Here is a 21,783-nt window from a genome sequence, read left to right as displayed (position 1 = left end):
GCTATAGGGAATTCCGGAACTAACGGAGGTTTATATAAAAGAGAAATTTTATATGGAGAGGCAGTTAGTTTTTGAAGATTCGCGGTCGCGACTTAATTGTTACGTTCGCCTTTAAATGAATTATGTATTTTTAGTAATTAATAAACTTATATAAATTATCGTGCTTTTTAATAAATTAAAATAAGAACCTTTTAATAAAGACATAAATTGAATAAAGACAGCAGTTAAATAAATATCATTTCAATGGTGTCGGAAGTGAAATAAAAGTAAATTAGACTTATAGTAATCATAACAAGTATTGTTGCGAAGTGAATATAAAATAAATTGTAAAAATGGCTACGATTTATGAGCTGACAGTGACTAATTTAAGAAGACATCTTTAAGACAGAGAATTAGCTTCTACCGGAAAAAAGGCTGAGTTAGTCCAACGACTAAAGAACGCTTTGCTAGAAGGACTAGATCCAGAGACTTATATATTTGAAGATGCTGTCCTCTCGTCGATTTCGAAAGTTTCTGGTGATGTAGCCAAAGTTTCTGGTGATGTAGCCAAAGTTTCTGGTGATGTAGCCAAAGTTTCTGGTGATGTAGCCAAAGTTTCTGGTGACATCGCATCATTAGAGAACAAAGTTTCTGGTGACATCGCATCATTGGAGAACAAAGTTTCTAACGAGATTTCTTCTTTGGAAAGCAAAGTTTCTGCTAACATCTCTTTGGAAATCTCTAAAGTCACTTCTGAGATGTCTGCCCTCGACGATAGAATGTCGTCGTTAAAAAACCAAGTTGCTGCCGATATGTTGGCCTTCGAAGAAAAGATATGGAAAGAGATGGAAAAGAAGCTGGAGGAAACAGGGACAGCAGAGAGAGGAAACAATCCGATTACAGTGGAGATAAAAGAAGACGAGACGAAATGTAAGTTGGAGACACGGCCTAAATTTGAAGGGAGTGGAGCTTAAAAATCGTAGACAGAAGAAAGATGAGGCTCTTCAAGAATATGAGGTAGATATTGCCAGATTAGTACGATATGCTTATCCAACAGCTCCCGAAGACATGATGGAAAAATTGGCCGTTCAGACGTTTATTGATGGTCTTCGTGATCATGAAATGCAGAGAACACTGCGATTAGCGCGGCACAAAACGCTGGTTGATGTCTTATCCGCCGCCCTCGAATACGAGTCAGCTACGCAGGCCTCTGGCGGGTACAGTAAAGTTAGAACTGTAAAAGAGGAAGGAGATGAAGATAAACTTGACCAGCTTGTTAATATGATGAAAAGCATGGCATACAAGAAAACGAAGACCATCAGATGCTGGAATTGTGGCGAAATAGGACACGTACGAAGCTCCTGTAAGCACCCTAGGTACGACGCCAATCAAGAAACTCACCATCAGGAAAACTAGAACGGGTCAGCCTTAGGGGAGCAGCTTCGACCCAGAACTTTTCCAAAGACCCTCTCATACTAATAGCTTCTTTGAAATGTCGTGAAGATAGTGTCTATGTAGATGGAGACATAAATGGTAAAAAGCATACGTTGTTGGTGGATACCGGAGCGACCAGAACCATTATACGCCCGACAGTTATAAACAGCCGAAAGAAACTGTTACCAACGAAGTTGCGACTTCGGACCGCTACAGGTGAAAATGCCAACATTCATGGAGAAATCCAGGTACAATTGGGAATTGGAGCAGAAAAGTTCGTCCATACTGTTATAGTTGCTGACATCGAAGAGGATGTTATATTAGGAATGGACGTAATGAATATGCATGGATTCCAATTGGATTTTAAGAATAAGGTAATCAAAGTTGGCAACGAGGAGGTATTTCTTCATCCACATAATAACAACACTGTGCAAGCAGCCATTACAGAAGATACAGTCGTGCCTGCGAGAAGCGAAACGATCATAGTAGCGCGACTACAGGGAATTGTAGACGAAGGGACACCTGTTATGATGGAGCCTTGGAACCACGACGATGAGGTTGGCCGTGGAATCATAATTGGAAAGGAATTGGTGACTTCGGATAAAGAAATTCCTGTGAGCCTTATCAATGTCAACGACTACCCAGTGACCATCAAGAAAGAGACAAAGGTAGGAACTTGTGTACCTGTGACATCCATAATCCGTCAGGCGACAACATCTGATAATTCCAACGACAAATTCGACCAAATGGTTGCAGTTTTAGGACAGTCTCTAAATCAGATGGAGAAAAGGAAATTAAGGGAATTTCTTCGGCAGTATCGTGATATTTTCGTACCGAAAGGAGGAAAGACGGGAAGAACTACCGTTGTTAAGCATAAAATTGATACTGGTAATGCTAAGCCAATTCGTCAAACAGCTCGACGATTACCACAGGCGAAAAGAGAGGAAGCTGAAACGATTGTTCAGGAAATGAAGAAAGACGGGGTGATAGAACCTTCTACGAGCCCATGGGTCTCTCCGGTGGTCCTGGTTAAGAAGAAAGACGGAACGACGAGGTTCTGTGTGGATTACCGTTTGCTGAACAACGTTACCAAGAAAGATAGTTATCCTCTGCCTCGGATCGATGACACATTGGACACATTGGCTGGAACTAAATTGTTTTCTACTTTGGATTTGAAGTCTGGATACTGGCAGGTAGAAATGGACCCAGTAGATAAAGAAAAGACAGCCTTTACCACAGGATCTGGATTGTGGCAATTCAACGTTATGCCAATTGGACTCTGTAATGCTCCTGCGACATTTGAGAGACTGATGGAAAATGTGTTGAGAGGGTTATCTTGGAAAACATGCCTGGTTTATTTAGATGACATAATCGTCTTGGGGGAGACATTCGAAGATCATTTGAGGAATTTAGAAAACGTTTTTAATCGACTTAAAGCTGCCCAATTGATGTTAAACCCCAAGAAGTGCCAGCTATTTCAAGGTAAAGTCAATTATCTGGGTCATATAGTCAGTAAAGAAGGAGTGGCCGTGGATAAGGGAAAAATCGATTCCATTAAGGAATGGCCAAAACCAACTGACAAACACCAAGTGAGAAGTTTTCTTGGACTATGTACATACTACCGAAGGTTTATTAAGAAGTTTGCAGATATCGCTAAGCCATTAACGCGACTTACGGAGGAAGCAAGAGATTACCGCTGGGATACAGACTGCCATAATGCCTTTGAGACGTTGAAAAAGCATTTAATAACAGCACCAATTTTAGGGTATCCACTGCCAGAAGGAGAATTCATCTTAGATACGGATGCAAGTAATGTGGGAATTGGAGGAGTGCTATCTCAGATTCAAGGAGGACAGGAACGAGTCCTCGGATATTTTAGTAAAGTTCTTTCAAAACCTGAGCGGAATTATTGCGTCACGAGAAGAGAACTTCTGGCAGTAGTGAAATCAGTAGAGCACTTCTATCAATACCTCTATGGAAGGAAGTTTTTAATCCGAACCGACCATGCCGCCCTTAAGTGGTTGATGCAGTTTAAAAATCCAGAGGGTCAGATAGCCAGATGGATTGAACGACTCCAAGAATACGATTTCAAGATTGAGCACCGGGCCGGAGTTAGCCACAGAAACGCTGATTCTCTTTCTAGAAGGCCATGCCCAGCAGAGTGTTCCCACTGCAACAAAACGGAATCCAAGGAAGCAGCAGTGCTAAGAACAACGATGGTCAACGACGACTGGACGCCTACTAAGATCAGAGAAGAACAAGAAAGAGATCCAGTTATACAGAAAATTCGAAAATGGAAAGAGGAAAACCGTCGACCACCTTGGCAAGAAATATCAAACCTATGCTCAGTAGTTAAGACGTATTGGGCCCAGTGGGACTCATTTATCATGGAAGATGGCTTGCTCAAACGAGTCCTGAAAAATGATGACGGTTCAGAGAAGAGAAGACAGTTGGTGATCCCAAAGAGCAGAATAGCCGAAGTACTTCGTCAGTTACACGACAGTCCATCGGGAGGGCATTTTGGTGTAAGGAAAACCCTTCAGCGAATTCGGGAACGGTTTTATTGGATGAACAGTTCCGACGATGTAAAAGACTGGTGTAAGAAATGTACTATTTGTGCCACGAGTAACGGGCCTTACCGAAAAAGGAGAGCTCCTATGAGACAATATAATGTTGGAAGCCCGTTTGAAAGAATAGCTTTGGACATCGCTGGGCCATTTCCAGAAGGTGAAAATGGAGGCAAGTACATGCTGGTAGTAATGGATTACTTCACTAAGTGGGTCGAGATTTACGCACTTCCAGACCAGAAGGCCGCCACCGTTGCAGATAAGTTGATCCAAGAATATATCAGCCGATTTGGAGTGCCTTTGGAGATCCCTAGTGACCAAGGCAGGAACTTCGAAAGCGATCTATTCCAAGGAATATGTGATAGACTAGGCATGAAGAAAACAAAAACTACCGCGTATCATCCGCAATCGGATGGTATGGTAGAACGAATGAATAGGACAGTTGGCAAGTATTTAACAAAGATGGTGTCCGATCATCAGCGAGACTGGGACCAATACCTTCCGTTCTTCACAATGGCCTACAGATCTGCTGTTAACGAATCAACAGGCCAGACACCAGCCAGAGTCCTATTCGGACGCGAAATGCGACTACCTTATGATCTAGAGTTTGGGTGTCGACCTGGAGAAGATGTTGCAGGTGAAAATTATGTGATCGAATTACGAAGAAGAATGGACGATGTACATGAGTTGGTCCGTTCCCACCTTCAGATCGCTAGCGACAGAATGAAGAAACGGTACGATACACAAGCCGAAAAGGGTTGCTTTAAGAAGAACGACAAAGTCTGGCTATATAATCCCAAGAAGCGAAAAGGTTGTTCTCCCAAATTGCAGCAGTTTTGGGAAGGCCCATACTTAATTATGGAGAAGATCAACGATGTCATCTACCGAATAAGCAAGATTCCGAGGGAAAAGCCGATGATAGTACACCATAACCGGTTGGCGTCTTTCGAAGGTGACCACGACATAGATGAAGAAGTGGAAGTAAACCAAGTCCAAGATGTGTCTGACCTCACGTTTGAGGAATTCATGGGTGCCTATGGAGGTACCGGTAAAGCGAGACATGGTGTTACCACTGAAGAAAAGCAAGATCTTCTCGCGCTCCCCGATGACTACTCGCTGGCACTTACCATCCCGGCCAGTATCAAAGACGCACCAGGGTTGGCATCCGTCTTTCGAAGGAAGCTTGGTCGAGTTGCAGAACTTCAATGCCAGGTGCCAGCTCCCGGTAAAACCTTGAAACTCCAAGATGCATCACGTTACCTTTTCTATCTGGTAACAAAAGACACTGCCCGTGACCAACCTACCTACCGAGATGTATGCGAAGCCTTACTTCAATTGAGAGAGCACGTACTAGAGTCCAACGTGCAAAAGTTAGCCATGCCAAAGTTGGAGTGCCGCCAATTAGATTGGAGGGTTATCCGAAATATGGTGGAGGAGATCTTTAAAGACACCGAAGTCCAGGTGTTAGTCTGTTGCAATCCGCATAGTTACTGGTGCGGAGAGAAAACCGTTCCTTGTCATTTTTATACAACTGGAAGTTGTAAAAGAGGGTCCAGTTGCCGATACCAGCATACCGTTCCGGTTCCAGTCCCGACAAGGTTCCAGGAGGAACCATCTTTTAAGAGGGGGGCAATGTTACGATAAATTCTGACCCTAAATATTATGACTAATTCTGTTTTGTTGTAGAAATTTCGGCGTTTGTTTATCAGAAGCCTCTAGACCCGAATTATGATGAGTCATCCATCTCGAGGGTTTCAAGCAGTTGAAAAACTAGTTTTAGCTGTTGACCTCCTTCTAGTTTATTCGATGGCGTTCCCGTTATTCTTGTCACCACCACCAACAATGTTCGAGTCTGCTATAGGGAATTCCGGAACTAACGGAGGTTTATATAAAAGAGAAATTTTATATGGAGAGGCAGTTAGTTTTTGAAGATTCGCGGTCGCGATTTAATTGTTACGTGTGCCTTTAAATAAATTATGTATTTTTAGTAATTAATAAACTTATATAAATTATCGTGCTTTTTAATAAATTAAAATAAGAACCTTTTAATAAAGACATTATAAATTAAATAAAGACAGCAGTTAAATAAATATCATTTCAATATCAAGGATATACCATTTACGTTTTAAAGTAACATAGACATTGTAGTTTGATGTCAACATTGAGAGTAAATTAAATTTAAGACAAAATACTGCCCATGCCAGGATAGTATCATGAGTTTTTACCTGGTTTTTGCTTACGATTTACAATGAAATTACTACGACCAAATGTTCCTGTCATCATTAGGTATAATTACCTTTTGAACGACAACTGAGATAAATTAACTATCTTCCAATAAAGTCACCTCAGGAATGCACCTTAAAAATATTGACAGTATCCTTTTTCAGTTATCTATTTTAAAATGTATAGTAAAGGGTGTTTTTTTAAAGGTACAGAACTTTGAAATAGAATAGGAAGATGATTTTTATAAATTGACATGAGATTTGCTTTTTTCAAAATATAATCTTTTGGCATTATAATTTAAATATGATTTCTGACATATGACCGTCATGGCTGACTCTGACGTAGTCTAATCTGGAGGTCCAATTTTTGATCACTTTTACCAATAATTTTCGCCGTACATCGGCAATAACGCGGCTGATGTCCTTCAAGTGGTCAATCGTTTCATGCTTATCGGCGTATACTAGCACCTTCACATATCCCCACATAAAATAATCTAGCAGTGTTAACTCGCACGATCTTAGAGGCCAATTCACGGTCCAAAATGTGATACTATGCGGTTCCTAAACGTTTTATTCAATTAATCAATTGTGGCACGAGTTGTGAGACATGTTGCGTCGTCTTATTAAAATGACAGCTCCTGCAAATCATGGTTGTTCAATTGGGGAATGAAAAAGGTAGTAATCATGGCTTTATAGCCGTCATCATTGACTGTAACGTTCTGGCCAGCATCGTTTTTGAAGAAGTACGGTCCAATGATTCAGCACAACCAAAAATCAGTTTTCTGGATGTAATGGTTTCTCAACATACATTTGAAGATTATCTTAACTCCAAATGGGACAGTTTTGTTATTTAATGTAGCTATTTAACCAAAAGTGAGTTTCATCGCAAAGCAAAATTCGCTAATGAAAATCGGAATTAACGGCAATCTCGTTTTGGACCCCCTCCCCGAATCTAGGCCTTGCTAGGTGATGATGAACCTTCAATTCTTGCATCAGTTGGATTTTTGTTAGCACGCAATGCAAGATCTTTACGCAAAATCTTTCATAAAGTGGATGGACACGTATCCAACTGCTGTGCACGATGGCAAATAGATTGATTCTGGTCTTCCTGTATACTACACTCTACAGCAACAACAACTTCTGTACGCAATGTGCGACGTGTCTGTGGATGCATAGTATCATTTAGAGTAAAAGTGGTGCCCAAATGTTCCATGGATATCGAATTATTTGCTCTGATGGACTATTATGTTGACCATAACATGGACGTAGTGCGCGATATGTATTTCAAACAGAATCACCATTTTCAAAATAAATTTGTACAATTTGAAAGCTTTGTTCAGGCGTCAAGACAATTCATGCTAAAATGCCAAACCAAACTTAACATAAATCACTTAACAGCTGTCAAAATGGCCGCCAGTTAAAGAAGTGTTACCATCTTACATTTCTATACCTCTAAAAAAAACAACCTTTATATGTCTGGATTATGCGTATGAACGAGTAAAATAAAATTAAATTATTAGAATTTTTTATTTTAAGAAATTAACAAAATTACATAATTTGTTAAATTTTTATTTTGAGGCCGATTTTCGAAGTAAAATTGAAACGTCACCGAAATTGTGGCTAGTTCCCATTAAAGATAGAGAATAATATTAAAATACTAAAAAAACGTCAGAACAATATTTTTACCGATATTGATTAAATCCGAAAATTCGCTATTATTAAGAGAAATATTTGTAAATAATGTAGATTCTTTGGCTAGTATATAGAGAATATTATTACCGTATATGATCTTTTATACCTATCAGTAAAGTTAACCTTATAGCCCAGTCTGGTTATGTAAAAATCAATCGATTACACATCAAAATTTTTCGCAGATATCTGAAGCTTTTAAGACATAGGTGGGGGTTACTAGATGAGGAATAGATGAAAAGGTGAGGTAAAAATACGAGTTTATAAACGATGGAGATATGATTTTTTTAAAAATAGTCCGTAACTTCATTCCTATTGGTCATAGAAGGTTTTTTTTAATGTGAGTTTTTTACCAGCTATCCAATGGTTGTACGTACAAGTATGTAGCTTAAAAAATATAAAAGTTATTACAAGTGTTTTTAAGTAAAAAACATACCCCTTTTTCAAACGTTTATTTTGTAAATAATTTCGATGAAAACGCAATATGCATTTAACTTCTGAGATAGTTTAAGTCTTAAAGAATCCTATGAAATTTGCTAAATGTGTCTAGCATCATTCATAGGGCAAGTTCAATAGTTTAAATAATTTGCCTCAGGGATAAATAAATTAAATAACTTTTAAACTATTTGACCGATCGGGGGGAAATTTCGCACAAATTTAAAAGACGGTAATTCCTCGATGTACAAATGTATTAATAACATTTTATTTTGTTAATAAAAAAATTATTAAAATTTATAAATTAGTGCAAAAAAAACTGTTTTTTTGCAAATATCTCCGTTTTTTTTTCTCCCCGTATATTTAAAATATAAGGGAAAAAACTTATAGACAAAAAATCAAATTGTGACCATAAATTATAGTTAAAAAAAACGCAAGGTAAAAATACGAGTACCTTTTTATCTATTCGTCATCTAGTGACCCCCACCTATGTCTATGGCTATTATGACTGTGGGAGCCGAGAGACTTTTTAAATGTTAAATATTTCATTAGATTCGACATAAGTTTGTTAAATTGCGCTGTTGATAGTTTAAAAATTTTAAAATGAACAAAGAACCAGCCATTATTATTTCGTTATGTCAAGATTATAATATTCATCTCTTTAAATATTGTTTTTTTTAATGTATTTTATGTATTTTAATGTATTACATCTTACATATTATCTAAAAAGACAATGACACTTAAAAGCACGTTCCTTAAGAACTGCACCAATCAATTGGATTGCGCCTGCGCTAGAGGTATTGCGCCTTTCCATTACATATTTAAAAAACTAATACTCCCACTTATCTTCCAATTTTTCTATACTAAAAAGCAACGTTCTCGATCTTCCGTGTGATAAATATTTTTACAGATGGCTCATAAATTATGAAATAAATTGTCACTGCTAAAGAAAACTGTGGCGGTCATAGGCGTTACATCTGATAATATATAAAAGAGAGTTAAAATTCCAAAATGTTTTATATAACAAGATTTTATATTAAGATATGAAGAGGTCACGGGAACAATGATAAAGATCGGAGCACCCAGAATTTAGGAAAACAAACTAGAACGTTTGGAGCATGTTTTATTATTATTTCAGTTCTTCTAGTATTGAATTATTTCTGTGATATGTGGTTCATGGTATGCGCAATATTCTACGGTAGACCCACATTTGAAATGCCATCATACGCTTCGAATGGGATTTTTCGATGGTACATTTTTCTGAAGCGCAGGTGACGATAGGCTTAGGACAAGGCTTAGTTTTGTGTTTTTTGTAATGTTAGTGTTCTTTCATATTTATTTCCAAACCATATTCCATACTCACTGTGCCAAATGCATTCCTAATTTTTTCCAGTTCTTCTGCTAAAGACTCCAATATAATCCTGTCGTCAGGATATCTAAGGTTTTTGATTTTTCGTCTTTTTATTATTACTCCATCTTGTCATTTCTCAAGAATTTGACGAACAGTGTGTTCATGTATATATTGAATAGAATGGGGGATATTATTTAACTATCTATCTTTATCTAACGTTACATTTAAATTTTAAGTTTTTCAAATGTACGTTATTAACTCTTATATTGGCGGCACTATTTATATACAATTCTTGTAATAAATAGATAAGATGTTCTGGCGTATCCATTTCCCTAAGTAGATGTTACATTTTATCCAGTTTTACATTATTAAAGGCCTTGAAGAAGTCATCAAATTACAAATGTGTTTCCAGTTTAAATTCTCGGGATTTTTGTACAATAGAACTATATAATAGTGGGAGTACCCAGTGGTGAGCACCCTTTACCTATATTTAGTTTACATTACCAAATTTTTCACTTTTATACCAACAACTATTAACAATTTAAATAAACTTCTATTTAGTTCCTAGCAGTGCAAAGATCTAGAGGATCCAATTTTTTAAGGCTGCTTCTAAGCAGTGGTGGCATCAGAAGGTCGTTGGCAAGATGATAGTCTTTTAAAGTAGTTTGTACACTGAGTGGCGGTTTGACGAATCTTAAGAATGTGTTTCTCTTGTACCTCTACCTGGGACGAGTCCACATTATTCGTGGGTAATATGTTATAGAAGTATTTATTTTAGTATTTCATTGATGATGGTAAGGAGTACTTTGGTCACACAGGTTATTAATGTTATTTATTTTATGGTAATTGCTGCAATCTGTCGGTGAACCTTTTCTATATATTGGAATAAAAGTAAGCTTAACCCAGTCATTTGGCCACTTTCCAGTATTCCACATTTCATTTCAGATTCCAAGTACCTGTTACTTAAATCCCTATCTCTTCAATTTCTTTGACAGTTTCAGCTGTTATTCGATCATCTTCTTCTGCAGATTTTCTCAGTTTCCGATTTCAATATTTGTGGTTATTATTGTCTGCGTCCTTGTTAGGGAACAGTATTTTGCAATAGTTTTTCTACACTACTGCGATACCTTCTGGATCTATTATGGTATTTCCACTATTATCTTTGATGATCTGTGCCTGCGCTTTGAATTCTCTCGCTAGATGTTTACCTTTTGAGAAAAATTCGCTAGATTCTTAGCGGTCAGCATGTTTTCCTAGTTGTTCACATATGTTTTTAATATTATTTATTTTTTCCCTTCTGCACAAGTGTTTTATAGTTGTATTTATGGTGTATATCTCTATTACTTGTTGTATTGAATTTGATGTGCTTTTTCTACAAGGTTGGGAGTCACAATAGTCAACGAATGTTTAGGGTTTGTGTCTTTGATGGATCCATTAGGAACTAAATTACCTCTATTAATACATATATTGGTAAGCCCATATTACTATAAAAAAAATATTTACTTCAGAACAAAAATACCACGAGTAAAGACAAAACAAAAGCAATGGGACCCCGATCAAATGAAATTAACTATTAATTCAGAAGGAGAAATGAGTTATCTCAAAGGCTTTTCAGTTGTTTGCTGTTCTTTAATTTACATTAAAGATTATGTAAAGTAAAACACTAAAGCCCTTGAGCAATTAGTTGAAGTTAGAATTAGCAGCTGGCCCTTTTACCTGAATTAGAAGAAAACTTAAAGACGGTCCAGTTTTACTTTAGCAGTAATATGCGCAAATCAAGTATGATATAAATATTACATATTATTTTCAAAGTCTTCATTGATTCTCCCTATAACTCTATGTACCTGCTGTATTGTTGAATGTTGTTTTATGAACCCAAATTGGTGTGATGGTATTAGCTTTTCGTTTTCTAGTACAGGCATTAGCCTAGTAAGAGTCAGCTATTCAAAAACTTTGGAAACCACTGGAAGAAGACCAATAGGATGGTAGGACTGTACATTTTCTAGTTCTTTTTCTGGCTTTAGTATCATTCTTATCTGGGCTAAATTCCATTGTGGTGGGAAATGATCTAATCTCATTATAGAGTTAAATAGAGTTTCTCCAGTAATAAGGTCGTATCCTGGGGCCTTTTTGGTCCCATGTTGTATTGTATAATATTTTTTACTTCATTTTTTTTTAAATCTTGTTTTAGGAAGTTCTAGTTGATAAGGTTTTGCGAGTAATGAAATAATCTCTTATTTGTAATAAGAAGTTTGTAGTAGGTATTTTCGACTTTTTCTCGTGGATTTTTCGCTCATTTTTCTGTTTCTGTTCTTAGTGGTAGAATTGTATAGTTCTCCCTTCGTAAGGTCCTTGTAGCGTTTCATGCGAGTAGGCAGTGTTTGTTTTAGTTGTGCTTCATGGGTGATACTACGGTACTTTGTACTAAATAGTGGTATTGAGGTTGAGGTGAATGCATTGACTAGTTTGGCTGGCTTGGAGAGAAATTTTTTTCGGATTTGTGATGCTGGAAGTCGTCCCATTTGCATTTGTTGTGGAATATATCCTAGTTGTTAATTTGGTAAGTTTTGATTGCCGAGGTTGATTTGGCTCGAAGTTGGACATTGAGAGTATGGAAATGGATATGGATACTGATTATATCCACTGAAAATGTTGATTTAAATATAAATATTAAATGTTAATAGTAGGTGTTACCTATGATTTCTGCACTCCTAATAAACTCACAGCACATTTTTAACACAACCGCCCTTACTAATACTAGTATATTTTATTTTTTTATTATTTAATTGGTTTTAAAATAATAAAAATAAATAAAAAAATTTGACTTAAAATCTAAGTATCTGTTTCGTAACACAATTTATTAATTCTGGTTCTGTTTTCTTAACTGGGTGCTCTAAAGCGAAGTTGAATAAAAAAAGGCAAAGTGGATCGCCTTATCTTAGGCCCGTTTTGATTAATTTGAAACTCATCTAATGTACTGCTACCAATTTTGATACGTGCTTATGAATCGTGTACACACGTCTGGTCTAATGCTACCAGCTTTCTGGATACTCTCATTTTTACCATTACCTTTCAGAGTGTATTCCTGTTTATAGCGTCATACGCCTGTTTAAAATCTACAAAAATTTTATGTACATCTTTGTTGTATCCCTAACTCTTTTCTAAAATTTGGTGCAAGATAAAAATCTGGTCTATTGTTTACCTTACCGGTCATAATGGTAATCGCCTAGTATTTCTTCTACGTAAGGAATGAATCTTCTCAGTAAACTAATGGACATAACTTTGTTGGTATTTAATTAATGATATTCCCTTATAGTTCCTACATATATTTTTCTCCTTTTTGTGGACAGGTTCTATATGACTTTCACGAAATTCTATCGGCATTTTTTCTCTTTGCCATATTTCATTTATAAAGTGATGTATATGTACAATAATTTAAAAAAAAAATTTAAAAACATATTTGTTATACGATTCTTGAAAACTTTCATCGTTATGTCCATGAAGTTTAAATGATTCACATATATTGCATTCTTCATGTCTAATCTTAGTGAACGAGATATTTTTGGCTTTTCTCCGGTAAGTGTCATATGAAACATTTACATCTGGAAACTTTTCTTGAAAGCCTTTATGCATTAGGGTGATTGATACATCGCTACCAAGATATCAGGTGTTTGGCGTGTGCTCCCTGCAATAATGGAAAACCTCCGGGTGAAAGGACTCAATGTGAGCATTTATTTCTGAGTCGTCAAATTTTCTGATGGAGCGTTGTCCTATGCGTCCATGTTGAAGTGGTGTGAGCTGGCCCTTAGAGGTTTTTTTATAACGTATCATGTAACACGCGGTCGTTATTTGGTTTATATCCCAATGGCGTTAAATAAAATGTCTTGCATACGTTTACCGAGTCACTATCCTCATAGAAGATAGATCTCCATTTATCTCCAAAGCCATAAATAATATATATTTCGTTCTATCGTGACACATCTAATGAGCAATCAAATCTCAAAAAACAACCGCAAAAAACCACAACTATAAAAACTAACACAAAATACCACAAAATAAGCGCCAAATTGAAAGCTAAATTTAAGAAACCTTAAACGCAATGCAAATACCACTGAACGAATATTAGATTTTTACATGAGGCTCGATAAAAACACGGTAAATGCATTGTGCTCAATTAACTCGCGACAAGTACATGATACTCGCTAGCACATACCGCTTTTTAGTTGAGTACTCTGTAGATACCGCATTTTAATTAAGCAACTATTGAAATTTAGCACATACGGCATATTCCAATTTGTTATTTTGGTAGTAAATAAAATTATACGGTTTTCAGACATTGCAGAAACATAAATAGGGTCACAAGGACACCATATATAGCAAAAACTCGATATTCAATTTTTTTGAAGATACCGCGTTTTAATTGAGGACGGCAGAATAGGTCCGAATAACCTCCGTCCTTAACATAAAAGTGCTATTTCAACGATGTATGTCTATTGCGATATTTATGCATGTTTCATTGGTTATCATAAAGCGTTTAATACAGTAAAACACGACAAGCTGATGGAGATATTAACAAATATTGGAATAAACTTTACTGGAATCAAACATCGTCTATCCGTATAGAGGCAGGAGAATTCAATGATATCAAAATTAAACGTGGACTCGGCAGGGATGTATACAATTACCGTTGCTGTTCAACATATACTCTGAGGAAATTTGTCAAGAAGCAGTAGAGAATGTTGAAGCCTGAATTCGAATTAACGGAGAATGTATCAATAACAGTAAATACACTGATGATACGGTGGTATTCGCTGCCATTTATGAAGCCCTCTAGGAGTTAATGAATATAATCACAGAAGTGAGTCACAGATATAGACTTTCACTGAACATTAAGAAAACAAAATGTATGATTATCTCTAAGAAGGAACAGCAAATTAAAAGAATCAGTGTAAATGGTCAACCAATAGAAAGAGTAAAAACGTATACTTACCTTGGTACGAACGTCAATGAAAATTGGGACCATTCCCTAGAAATAAAATGTATGATAGAGAAAGCAAGCTCTGCATTTTAAAAAGTGGCAAAGCTATTCAAATGCCATGATTTATCAGTACCCATAAAAATCAGGTTACTACAATGTTATATATTTCCTATACTGCTGTACGGAGTTGAGTCATGGACTCTCGCAGACGCTACCTGTAAGAAAATTGAGGCTTTCGAAATGTGGCTTTATCATAGAATCCTGAAGATATCCTATACCAATGACGTTACTAACCAGGACGTTTTATTAAGAATGCAAAAAGGACAAGAGTAGTTAACCACAATAAAAACAGCTAAAATCGAATACCTCAGTCACATCACGAGGAACAGCGAAAGATATGGGTTGCTGCAATTAATTATACAAGGAAAATTAGAAAGAAAACGAGGACCAGGAAGGTGAAGGATATCCTTGTTGAAAAATCTACGTACGTGGTTCAACACAACAACCACAAATCTTTTCAGAGCAACAGTTTGCAAAAAACAGACTGCCATGAAGGTCGCTAACATCCGAAACGGATAGGCACTACAAGAAGAAGGAAAGGCCTATTCATCTTCTATAAATTCAGGAGTGAATTTTAAGGGGACTGACGGTGATGATTCTTTATATTTTGTCATACACTATGACGTTATACCCCTTTTTCAGCAACCACACTGTATATCATAAAATTTATACAATTTATTACTTGGTTAAGACTTTTCTATGATATTCTATTCTTTATTAAATTGTTTGTTGTTATATCAAAGTTTTATTGAGTGATAATAAAATTTTAGTTGAGGTAACCCATGTTTTCGAAACACTGTGGCAATATTTTGTAGCTATAATTCATCTTCTTATTTTTTTAAACTTACAATCAGGTCTCTACGTATAAATATATCACACCTTTGATGTTCGTTTTGTCTCAATGCCGACGTATAAAAAAAATAATATATTGTATTAGTTGTTGTCGGGCTTGAAAATATATCCCCTGTGGAGTCGGTATACAGTTATACTGCACCAAAGTACCACGTAAAAACTCCGTTTTCTCTCACAGCTTAGACCAATTTTGTATGACGTAACGGCACTGCGTTTTCTCGTCGGAAAAAGGACAGAAGCTAAAATCAATAGCACCATATACCTTCCGACACTCCAACTATACCGAGAAGCAGAGAGATAGACGTTGGTGGTTTAGAAAATGTGCACCCGCCACATAGTTCGTTTAAAAACCAAATTGTCGTTTAAAATAGTAACAATGTAAAGTAGAATAAGTTAGTGTATATAGACAAGCAATGAATTAGTACCTGATACATGTGATTGTGATAATATCTTCTTTCCAAGATGTATAAAATCTTGGTAACTTTAGGTAATATAGTTAGATTGTGGTTCTTCATATATGTGATTAAAAAGTCAAATGTTTAATTGTTATATGTTATACAGTGTGTCCAAATAGGTATGTTGCACTATAGTTCGTATTTAAACTACGATTTGATATATTAAATTTTTCAACTGATCGTTAGCAGTCAAAATTTCTACATTTTAAATTTTGCGCATTTTAAAAACCTATTATTTCGATATATTGAATTATTTTGTATTATTCAACATATAATATATTTGTTAATAAGTAAACATAGGTTAGATGTAACATCGCCGACTATTGTTTGACCAGTACGATATCTAAACCCTCTGCAATATCAACAATTTGCATACAGTTACTTTTAATTTAATGAATTATTTACTTTCAATTAACGGATATTCTTAAATAATATATAAAATTATTTATAATAAATTTTTATTGATGAAAAATATAGTTATATAAAGAAGGTATTTAAGATTAGATAGGGTAAAGAGATAGGTATAGATTTTAAAATTTTAAAGTGACAGCTGACAGTGACCTTCAAGCGAAACCCCTCCGCGTCGTTCAACTGCATTTTAGATCATAAATTTAGATTCAAGGTCGTCCTAAAACATTTCCTGCCCTATTTTAAGAGAAACTGAGCTCATTTTGGGATATGACAGTACGGTACTCTTTAAGTACATAATGTTTATCAAAATCAAATATTTGTATTTGATTTTTATTTGTTTTTCTTTGTGTTTGTTCCAAAATTTAATACTTCTTAATTTTCACTTGATACTTTATTTTTCATATCGAAGTCTTTCCTTTCATTTTTTTTTAAAGTCTTAAAGTAAGTAGAAAGCTATATTTCAGAGATTAAAAATAATAATTTTCTAGGCGCATTTTCTATTACAAGCTAGAACCTCCGTTATTTAGTATTTTCTTCGTTTTCAAATTAGCATTTTCTTTGTCTTCTTCAAGATTAAAACTTCTTCAAACCTCATCAAGATTAAAAGGGAGTTAGGTTAGGTCAAGTTCAGTCAATAGGTCAAGGTCAATATCAGTGAGCCCTTAACTACCCTTTCACTCGACCTGGCAGGTATATTGTATCTCATATCTAGGTTAAAGTTGCGCTTTTAGCACAGCCCTTTTAACAAAGTCTATTATGACCCTTGGTGACTATTTTTTGCCATAGGAGACCTACGATAATTGACAAATCATTGCTGTTCATATATAATAGATTTTTGAATCTCTTTTCTTCAAAGGTTTTTGTATAAAAGCCTTTAAAAATTTCTCAATTTTTTTGTACCGTTCGTTCTATTAATCCGGTATGGTTCTTTTGACTACGCTTCTTGCTATGCCAACAAAAGGTTGTAGGCCTATGAATGATTCTTTTGCCCCTTCACGAGCAAATAGGTACGCTTTTTTGTTACCTTCAATACCAGTTTGTCCAAGCACCCAGAGTAAACTTATTCTGATTCAAACCATATTGCGAAGACAGTAGCAAACTAACTTGGAGTCAATTTGATTTGATTTTAGTGTCTTAAATGCCACTTAGCTACTCGATATAATTTTTATAGATCTTTCCCTGCAGTTCCTCATTTTTAGTTCCTGCAGGCACATCTCTATAGCATAAATTTTCGCTTGGATGATAGTGAAGTGATTATTTAGGCATTAACTAAATTTTACCTTAGTTTACCTGGTGTACTGTACCACCAGGAGAATTCCAGCTCCGAGTCTTTCATGAAATTTAGAGCCGACTGTATAACAGTATGAATCTGCCATTATGAGATTCGTTTGTTCGGCTCCTACTACCTTTCCTGAAAAGATGACGATAATTGGCTTTTCAAAACTATATTTAGGTTGCATTGCATCTGGTACCTTTTCCAAATCTGGACGATTTTTTATTATCTCTCCAGATTTCATCCCGGTTTTCGCCCTTTCAATCCTCTCGCTCTACTGCCTGGAATCTTATCCGCCTTCTTTATGCATCTGTCTTCATTTACTTCTCCATACATATATGTAATGGAGGGAGTTAATGATCTCCATGGAGGCAATTGGGGTAGTCGATATCGCTCTTATTAAGCATGCTTTTCGTTGAAGCTTATTCAGCTTATTTTTGGTAGTATTTTATGGACATTTAGGCTACCATACGCATAGCGCCATACGTAAGCATTGGTATGACTACAGTCATATATAGCCAGTACATCTCTTTATCTATATTCTTCAACATGTCCAAAGAGAAAGCTTTGCTTTGGATAGTTACTCCTAGATATTTGACCTCATACACCTACTTGATAGTTTTTCCATACAGAGCTGGCATCTATATGTTATCTAGGTTCCGTCTCGTTTTGAAGTTTTGCTACGAAACTGACTATTACTGTTTTGCTAGAATTTCTAGATAGTTTTTCCCTGTCGCACCACCTGGTAAGGATCTTTAATGTTGTTTGGAGTGTCCTGCATACGACATCACCGTATTTTCCTCTTATTATAATTACTATATTATTCAAATAGGTCTGCACTTGTACTCCCTGTGAGTGAAAGAGTGAGATAATAAACAGGAGTAGAAAGAAATAAATAAAATTCAAATTTGTTTAATACAATTATACATATATAATGTTAAAATCTCTTGGAAAATTATTATTACACGTATAAACAAATCACATGAAAATATAAATGTTTCCAATCTAGAAAAATTAAACTGCGCATCCCAAATTAAATTATCCTTAACAAAAACTGATACTACTTTACAGCAAATTTTACAAATTAATTTTATCTTTTTAAAAAAAAAGTCGAAAAAAAATTTTGACATGCAAAAATTGTTAAAATAATTGATTATTTGCAACTTCTTCTTTAAATGTCCGCGATTCTCTTTTTTGATATTTATTTTTAATTAAAAGTGGTTAATTGTCTTGCAAGAGCACTTTCTTTAAGTAATCCTGTTGAATTTTTTGTTAAGATGTATAAAGTATAAATCCTGAGAATTAATGTCCGCCATCGGACACCTTATTTTGAGGTATTAACCTAGGCGCCCTCTAGAAAACGGGCTATTACAATAAATAATGATATATTTTTTATGAATTTGTGTTGTTCTTCCTTTTCTCTTTTTTTTCAATTTTTCTACATTTTGTAATTATTTAAATTAAACTTGTAGAGGTTTAAATTAAAGCTTATTTAATTTAATTTTATGTTTTAATGACCATATTTTGTAAAGTCAAGTAGGTACATGCTGCTTTGCAATAATCAAAAGTGTATATTTTATCCCTTCAAAGTCTCATATTAACCAAAAATTTTCTGTTGCACAAATTAAGGAGTTGTTCCTGACGTCCCCTTAATAATCTCAGAGTAGGTTTCAAAAATTCCTTAATTAGTATATGAAATCAACCTTTTTTATCCACAGCTTGGGCTACTAGGCGATTCGTCATATTGCACTCTATCTTGCATAATTTATCGCCAACATAAATTCGTCTAAAGTTGTTAAAAGTTTATCAAGACTTCGCAACTTCGTTCATAATAGAAAAGGGAAAGTAGTTGAAATATTTGAGTTTTTGAATTGAGCATCTTCAAATGCTCATTTGATGATTAATTATATGCTCATTGGATTATTTAAATGACTTAAGGTTTATATGAACAGCCCAAACCGGATAAATCAGAAAGGTGTTGATCTAGGTTAGCACCGTACCTAAGGAAAAAACACCCTCACTGTATCAGAAACTACTCGGAATACAATGTACTAATTAATTTCGAGGTTAAAAATGAAGATATTCTTTATGTCTAAGTACGAAACATACACTCTTTGTATAACACCAATAAAGGAACATTACTATGCGCTTTGCAAGAAACCAAAAAACTGGAAAATTAAAATACAGTACTCAGAATGAATGGTAATTTACAGCTTGTTGGAAAAACCCATATGCATAAACTTATATGGAATCATCTGATGTTTCGTATTATTTTAAGCCGATTTAAAAAATCAACCTATGAAGTCAAAGAACCCCATAAATGCTTAAATAATAAAACTAAAAGTATTTATTTTTGTTTTTATTTATTTATGCTTTTTTAGTAGTCGGTGTTACTAACCCTAGGCCTTATGCAAGCTCCAATTTACGTGGGCATGCTCCTAAAGAAATTGTCAATATTTTAATGTGGTAGGTTGTTTCCTTTATTCAATAGCAGCTTATACCAGCTCTACGGTATTTTGTGGATTATCCCGGCGAAGTATAATTCATTTTTTAAGCATATGTCACAAGTGCTCTATAGGGTTAAGGTCGGGTGAGCAAGCAGGCCACTACAGAATAATGATATCTTCTGTTTCAAGGAAGTTTGTAATGACTGCTGGTATGTGAAGGTGCGTTATTATGCATGAAAATTAATTTTTTTCCCACTGCACTTTTTCAGTATAACTACAGTTTCTAGAATCAAATCAACATACCAGCGAGCTATTAAAGTTGGTTGAATGGGAATTAAAAGAGTTTTTTCACCGACCATATTACTTTCCCGGAACATTACACTTCCTCCTTTATATCTCTGAACAGAAATGACTGTTTCCGTTCTTGCTTATCTTTCTCGCCCTTTAAGTTCACGAATTCATCGGTCATATGATTTTACACAAATCCTGGTTTCGTCTAAAAATAGCACATTTTGCCAATTTCCAATGTTCCAGTTTTGGTATTGAAGACACCAATTTAGGCGATCACTCTTGTGCTGCCTGGTTAACTCGGAAATCCGTAACTGCTCTATAGTCCTTCGGCACGAAGTCTTCTTTTTATTGTTTTAACTGAAACACTTACATCTGTACCTTCCAAAAGCTGCTTTAGGAGTTGCGGGTGAGAAATTGTTGGGTCTCTTCTAGCTACTTGGATAATAAAACGATCGTGGCAAGCCGTTTTACTTTTTGGCGACTTTATCTTGGTCTATTCTTAACCGTTCCTCACTCTTGATACCTAGCATAGGTTTTTGACACAACGCTCTGTGTTACGCTTATCCTCTGAGACATTCCATGCTCTGCAAGACCAATAATCTTTTCCCTTTGAACATCCGTTAACCCCACATGAGGCATATTTTAGTTTTTGAAAGCGAAAGTTAGTTTATTTATTTTCGTTCAATTTTTTTATTGGTTTGTTTATTTTCAATAAAAACCTTTATTCTTCGCAACAATAATAAGTTTTTTCAAAATAAATAAATAGTGGTTTGAAATACATGGTGATTCCATATAAATGAAAATATTATTATCTAAATTTACGACGTAAAAAAAGGCTTATAGAATTTTAAGAATAGGAAAGGTCCCGATAGGAGAAAATTCGAAACGGATTATTAAAGAAATTCTAGTTGACAATATTACTCTAGAAAATGTTATAGGCCATAGAAAATTCTAAATGATCGGTGTACGAACATTACACTCTGTTATATTAATAACTCTGCATTAAATATAAAGAAGTGAGTAGAATAAACACATAACATAAACAGAATATAAGGAAGAGTCGTGAGGATTGATTGGGATTACAGTTCAGTAAAGAAGAAAAAAGCTAAAACAATCTTTTACAAGTTTTTGAAGGATCTAAGAGGTATATGAGGGTGAGGGATAGTTATATCATAGAGAGGTATATCATAAAAAGTGAAAAAATTCGTTTTTGACCGTTTTTTTTAGTAATTTACAAATGTTAATAACTGTTTTTTGAATAATGATATATAATATATTTACTCAAAATTATGGCAATTAATAAGTTATTAAAGTGTGCTAAATCTCAGCAAGATCGACC

General features: G+C 35.2%; 1 protein-coding gene across 4 annotated transcripts in view; it reads left to right on the top strand.

The window, feature by feature from the left end:
• Positions 1–15,633: 15,633 nt before the first annotated feature.
• Positions 15,634–21,783, top strand: part of qvr (glycosylphosphatidylinositol-anchored protein quiver) — an 81,133-nt gene continuing 74,983 nt past the window's right edge. For 2 of the 4 annotated variants that reach the window (XM_072522516.1, XM_072522515.1), the window contains exon 1: positions 15,636–16,054. In XM_072522516.1, coding sequence (XP_072378617.1) covers positions 16,030–16,054 — 25 coding nt within the window. In that variant the 5' untranslated portion in view covers positions 15,636–16,029. Of the gene's footprint in view, positions 16,055–21,783 lie in introns of all 4 variants that reach the window. The other 2 variants (XM_072522513.1, XM_072522514.1) reach the window with 2 other exon arrangements.

The sequence above is a fragment of the Diabrotica undecimpunctata genome, chromosome 2, assembly GCF_040954645.1.
Source record: "Diabrotica undecimpunctata isolate CICGRU chromosome 2, icDiaUnde3, whole genome shotgun sequence".
NCBI lineage: Eukaryota > Metazoa > Arthropoda > Insecta > Coleoptera > Chrysomelidae > Diabrotica > Diabrotica undecimpunctata.
The sequence above is the reverse complement of the archived record's forward strand: the minus strand, read 5'-3'. Positions and strand labels throughout refer to the sequence as shown.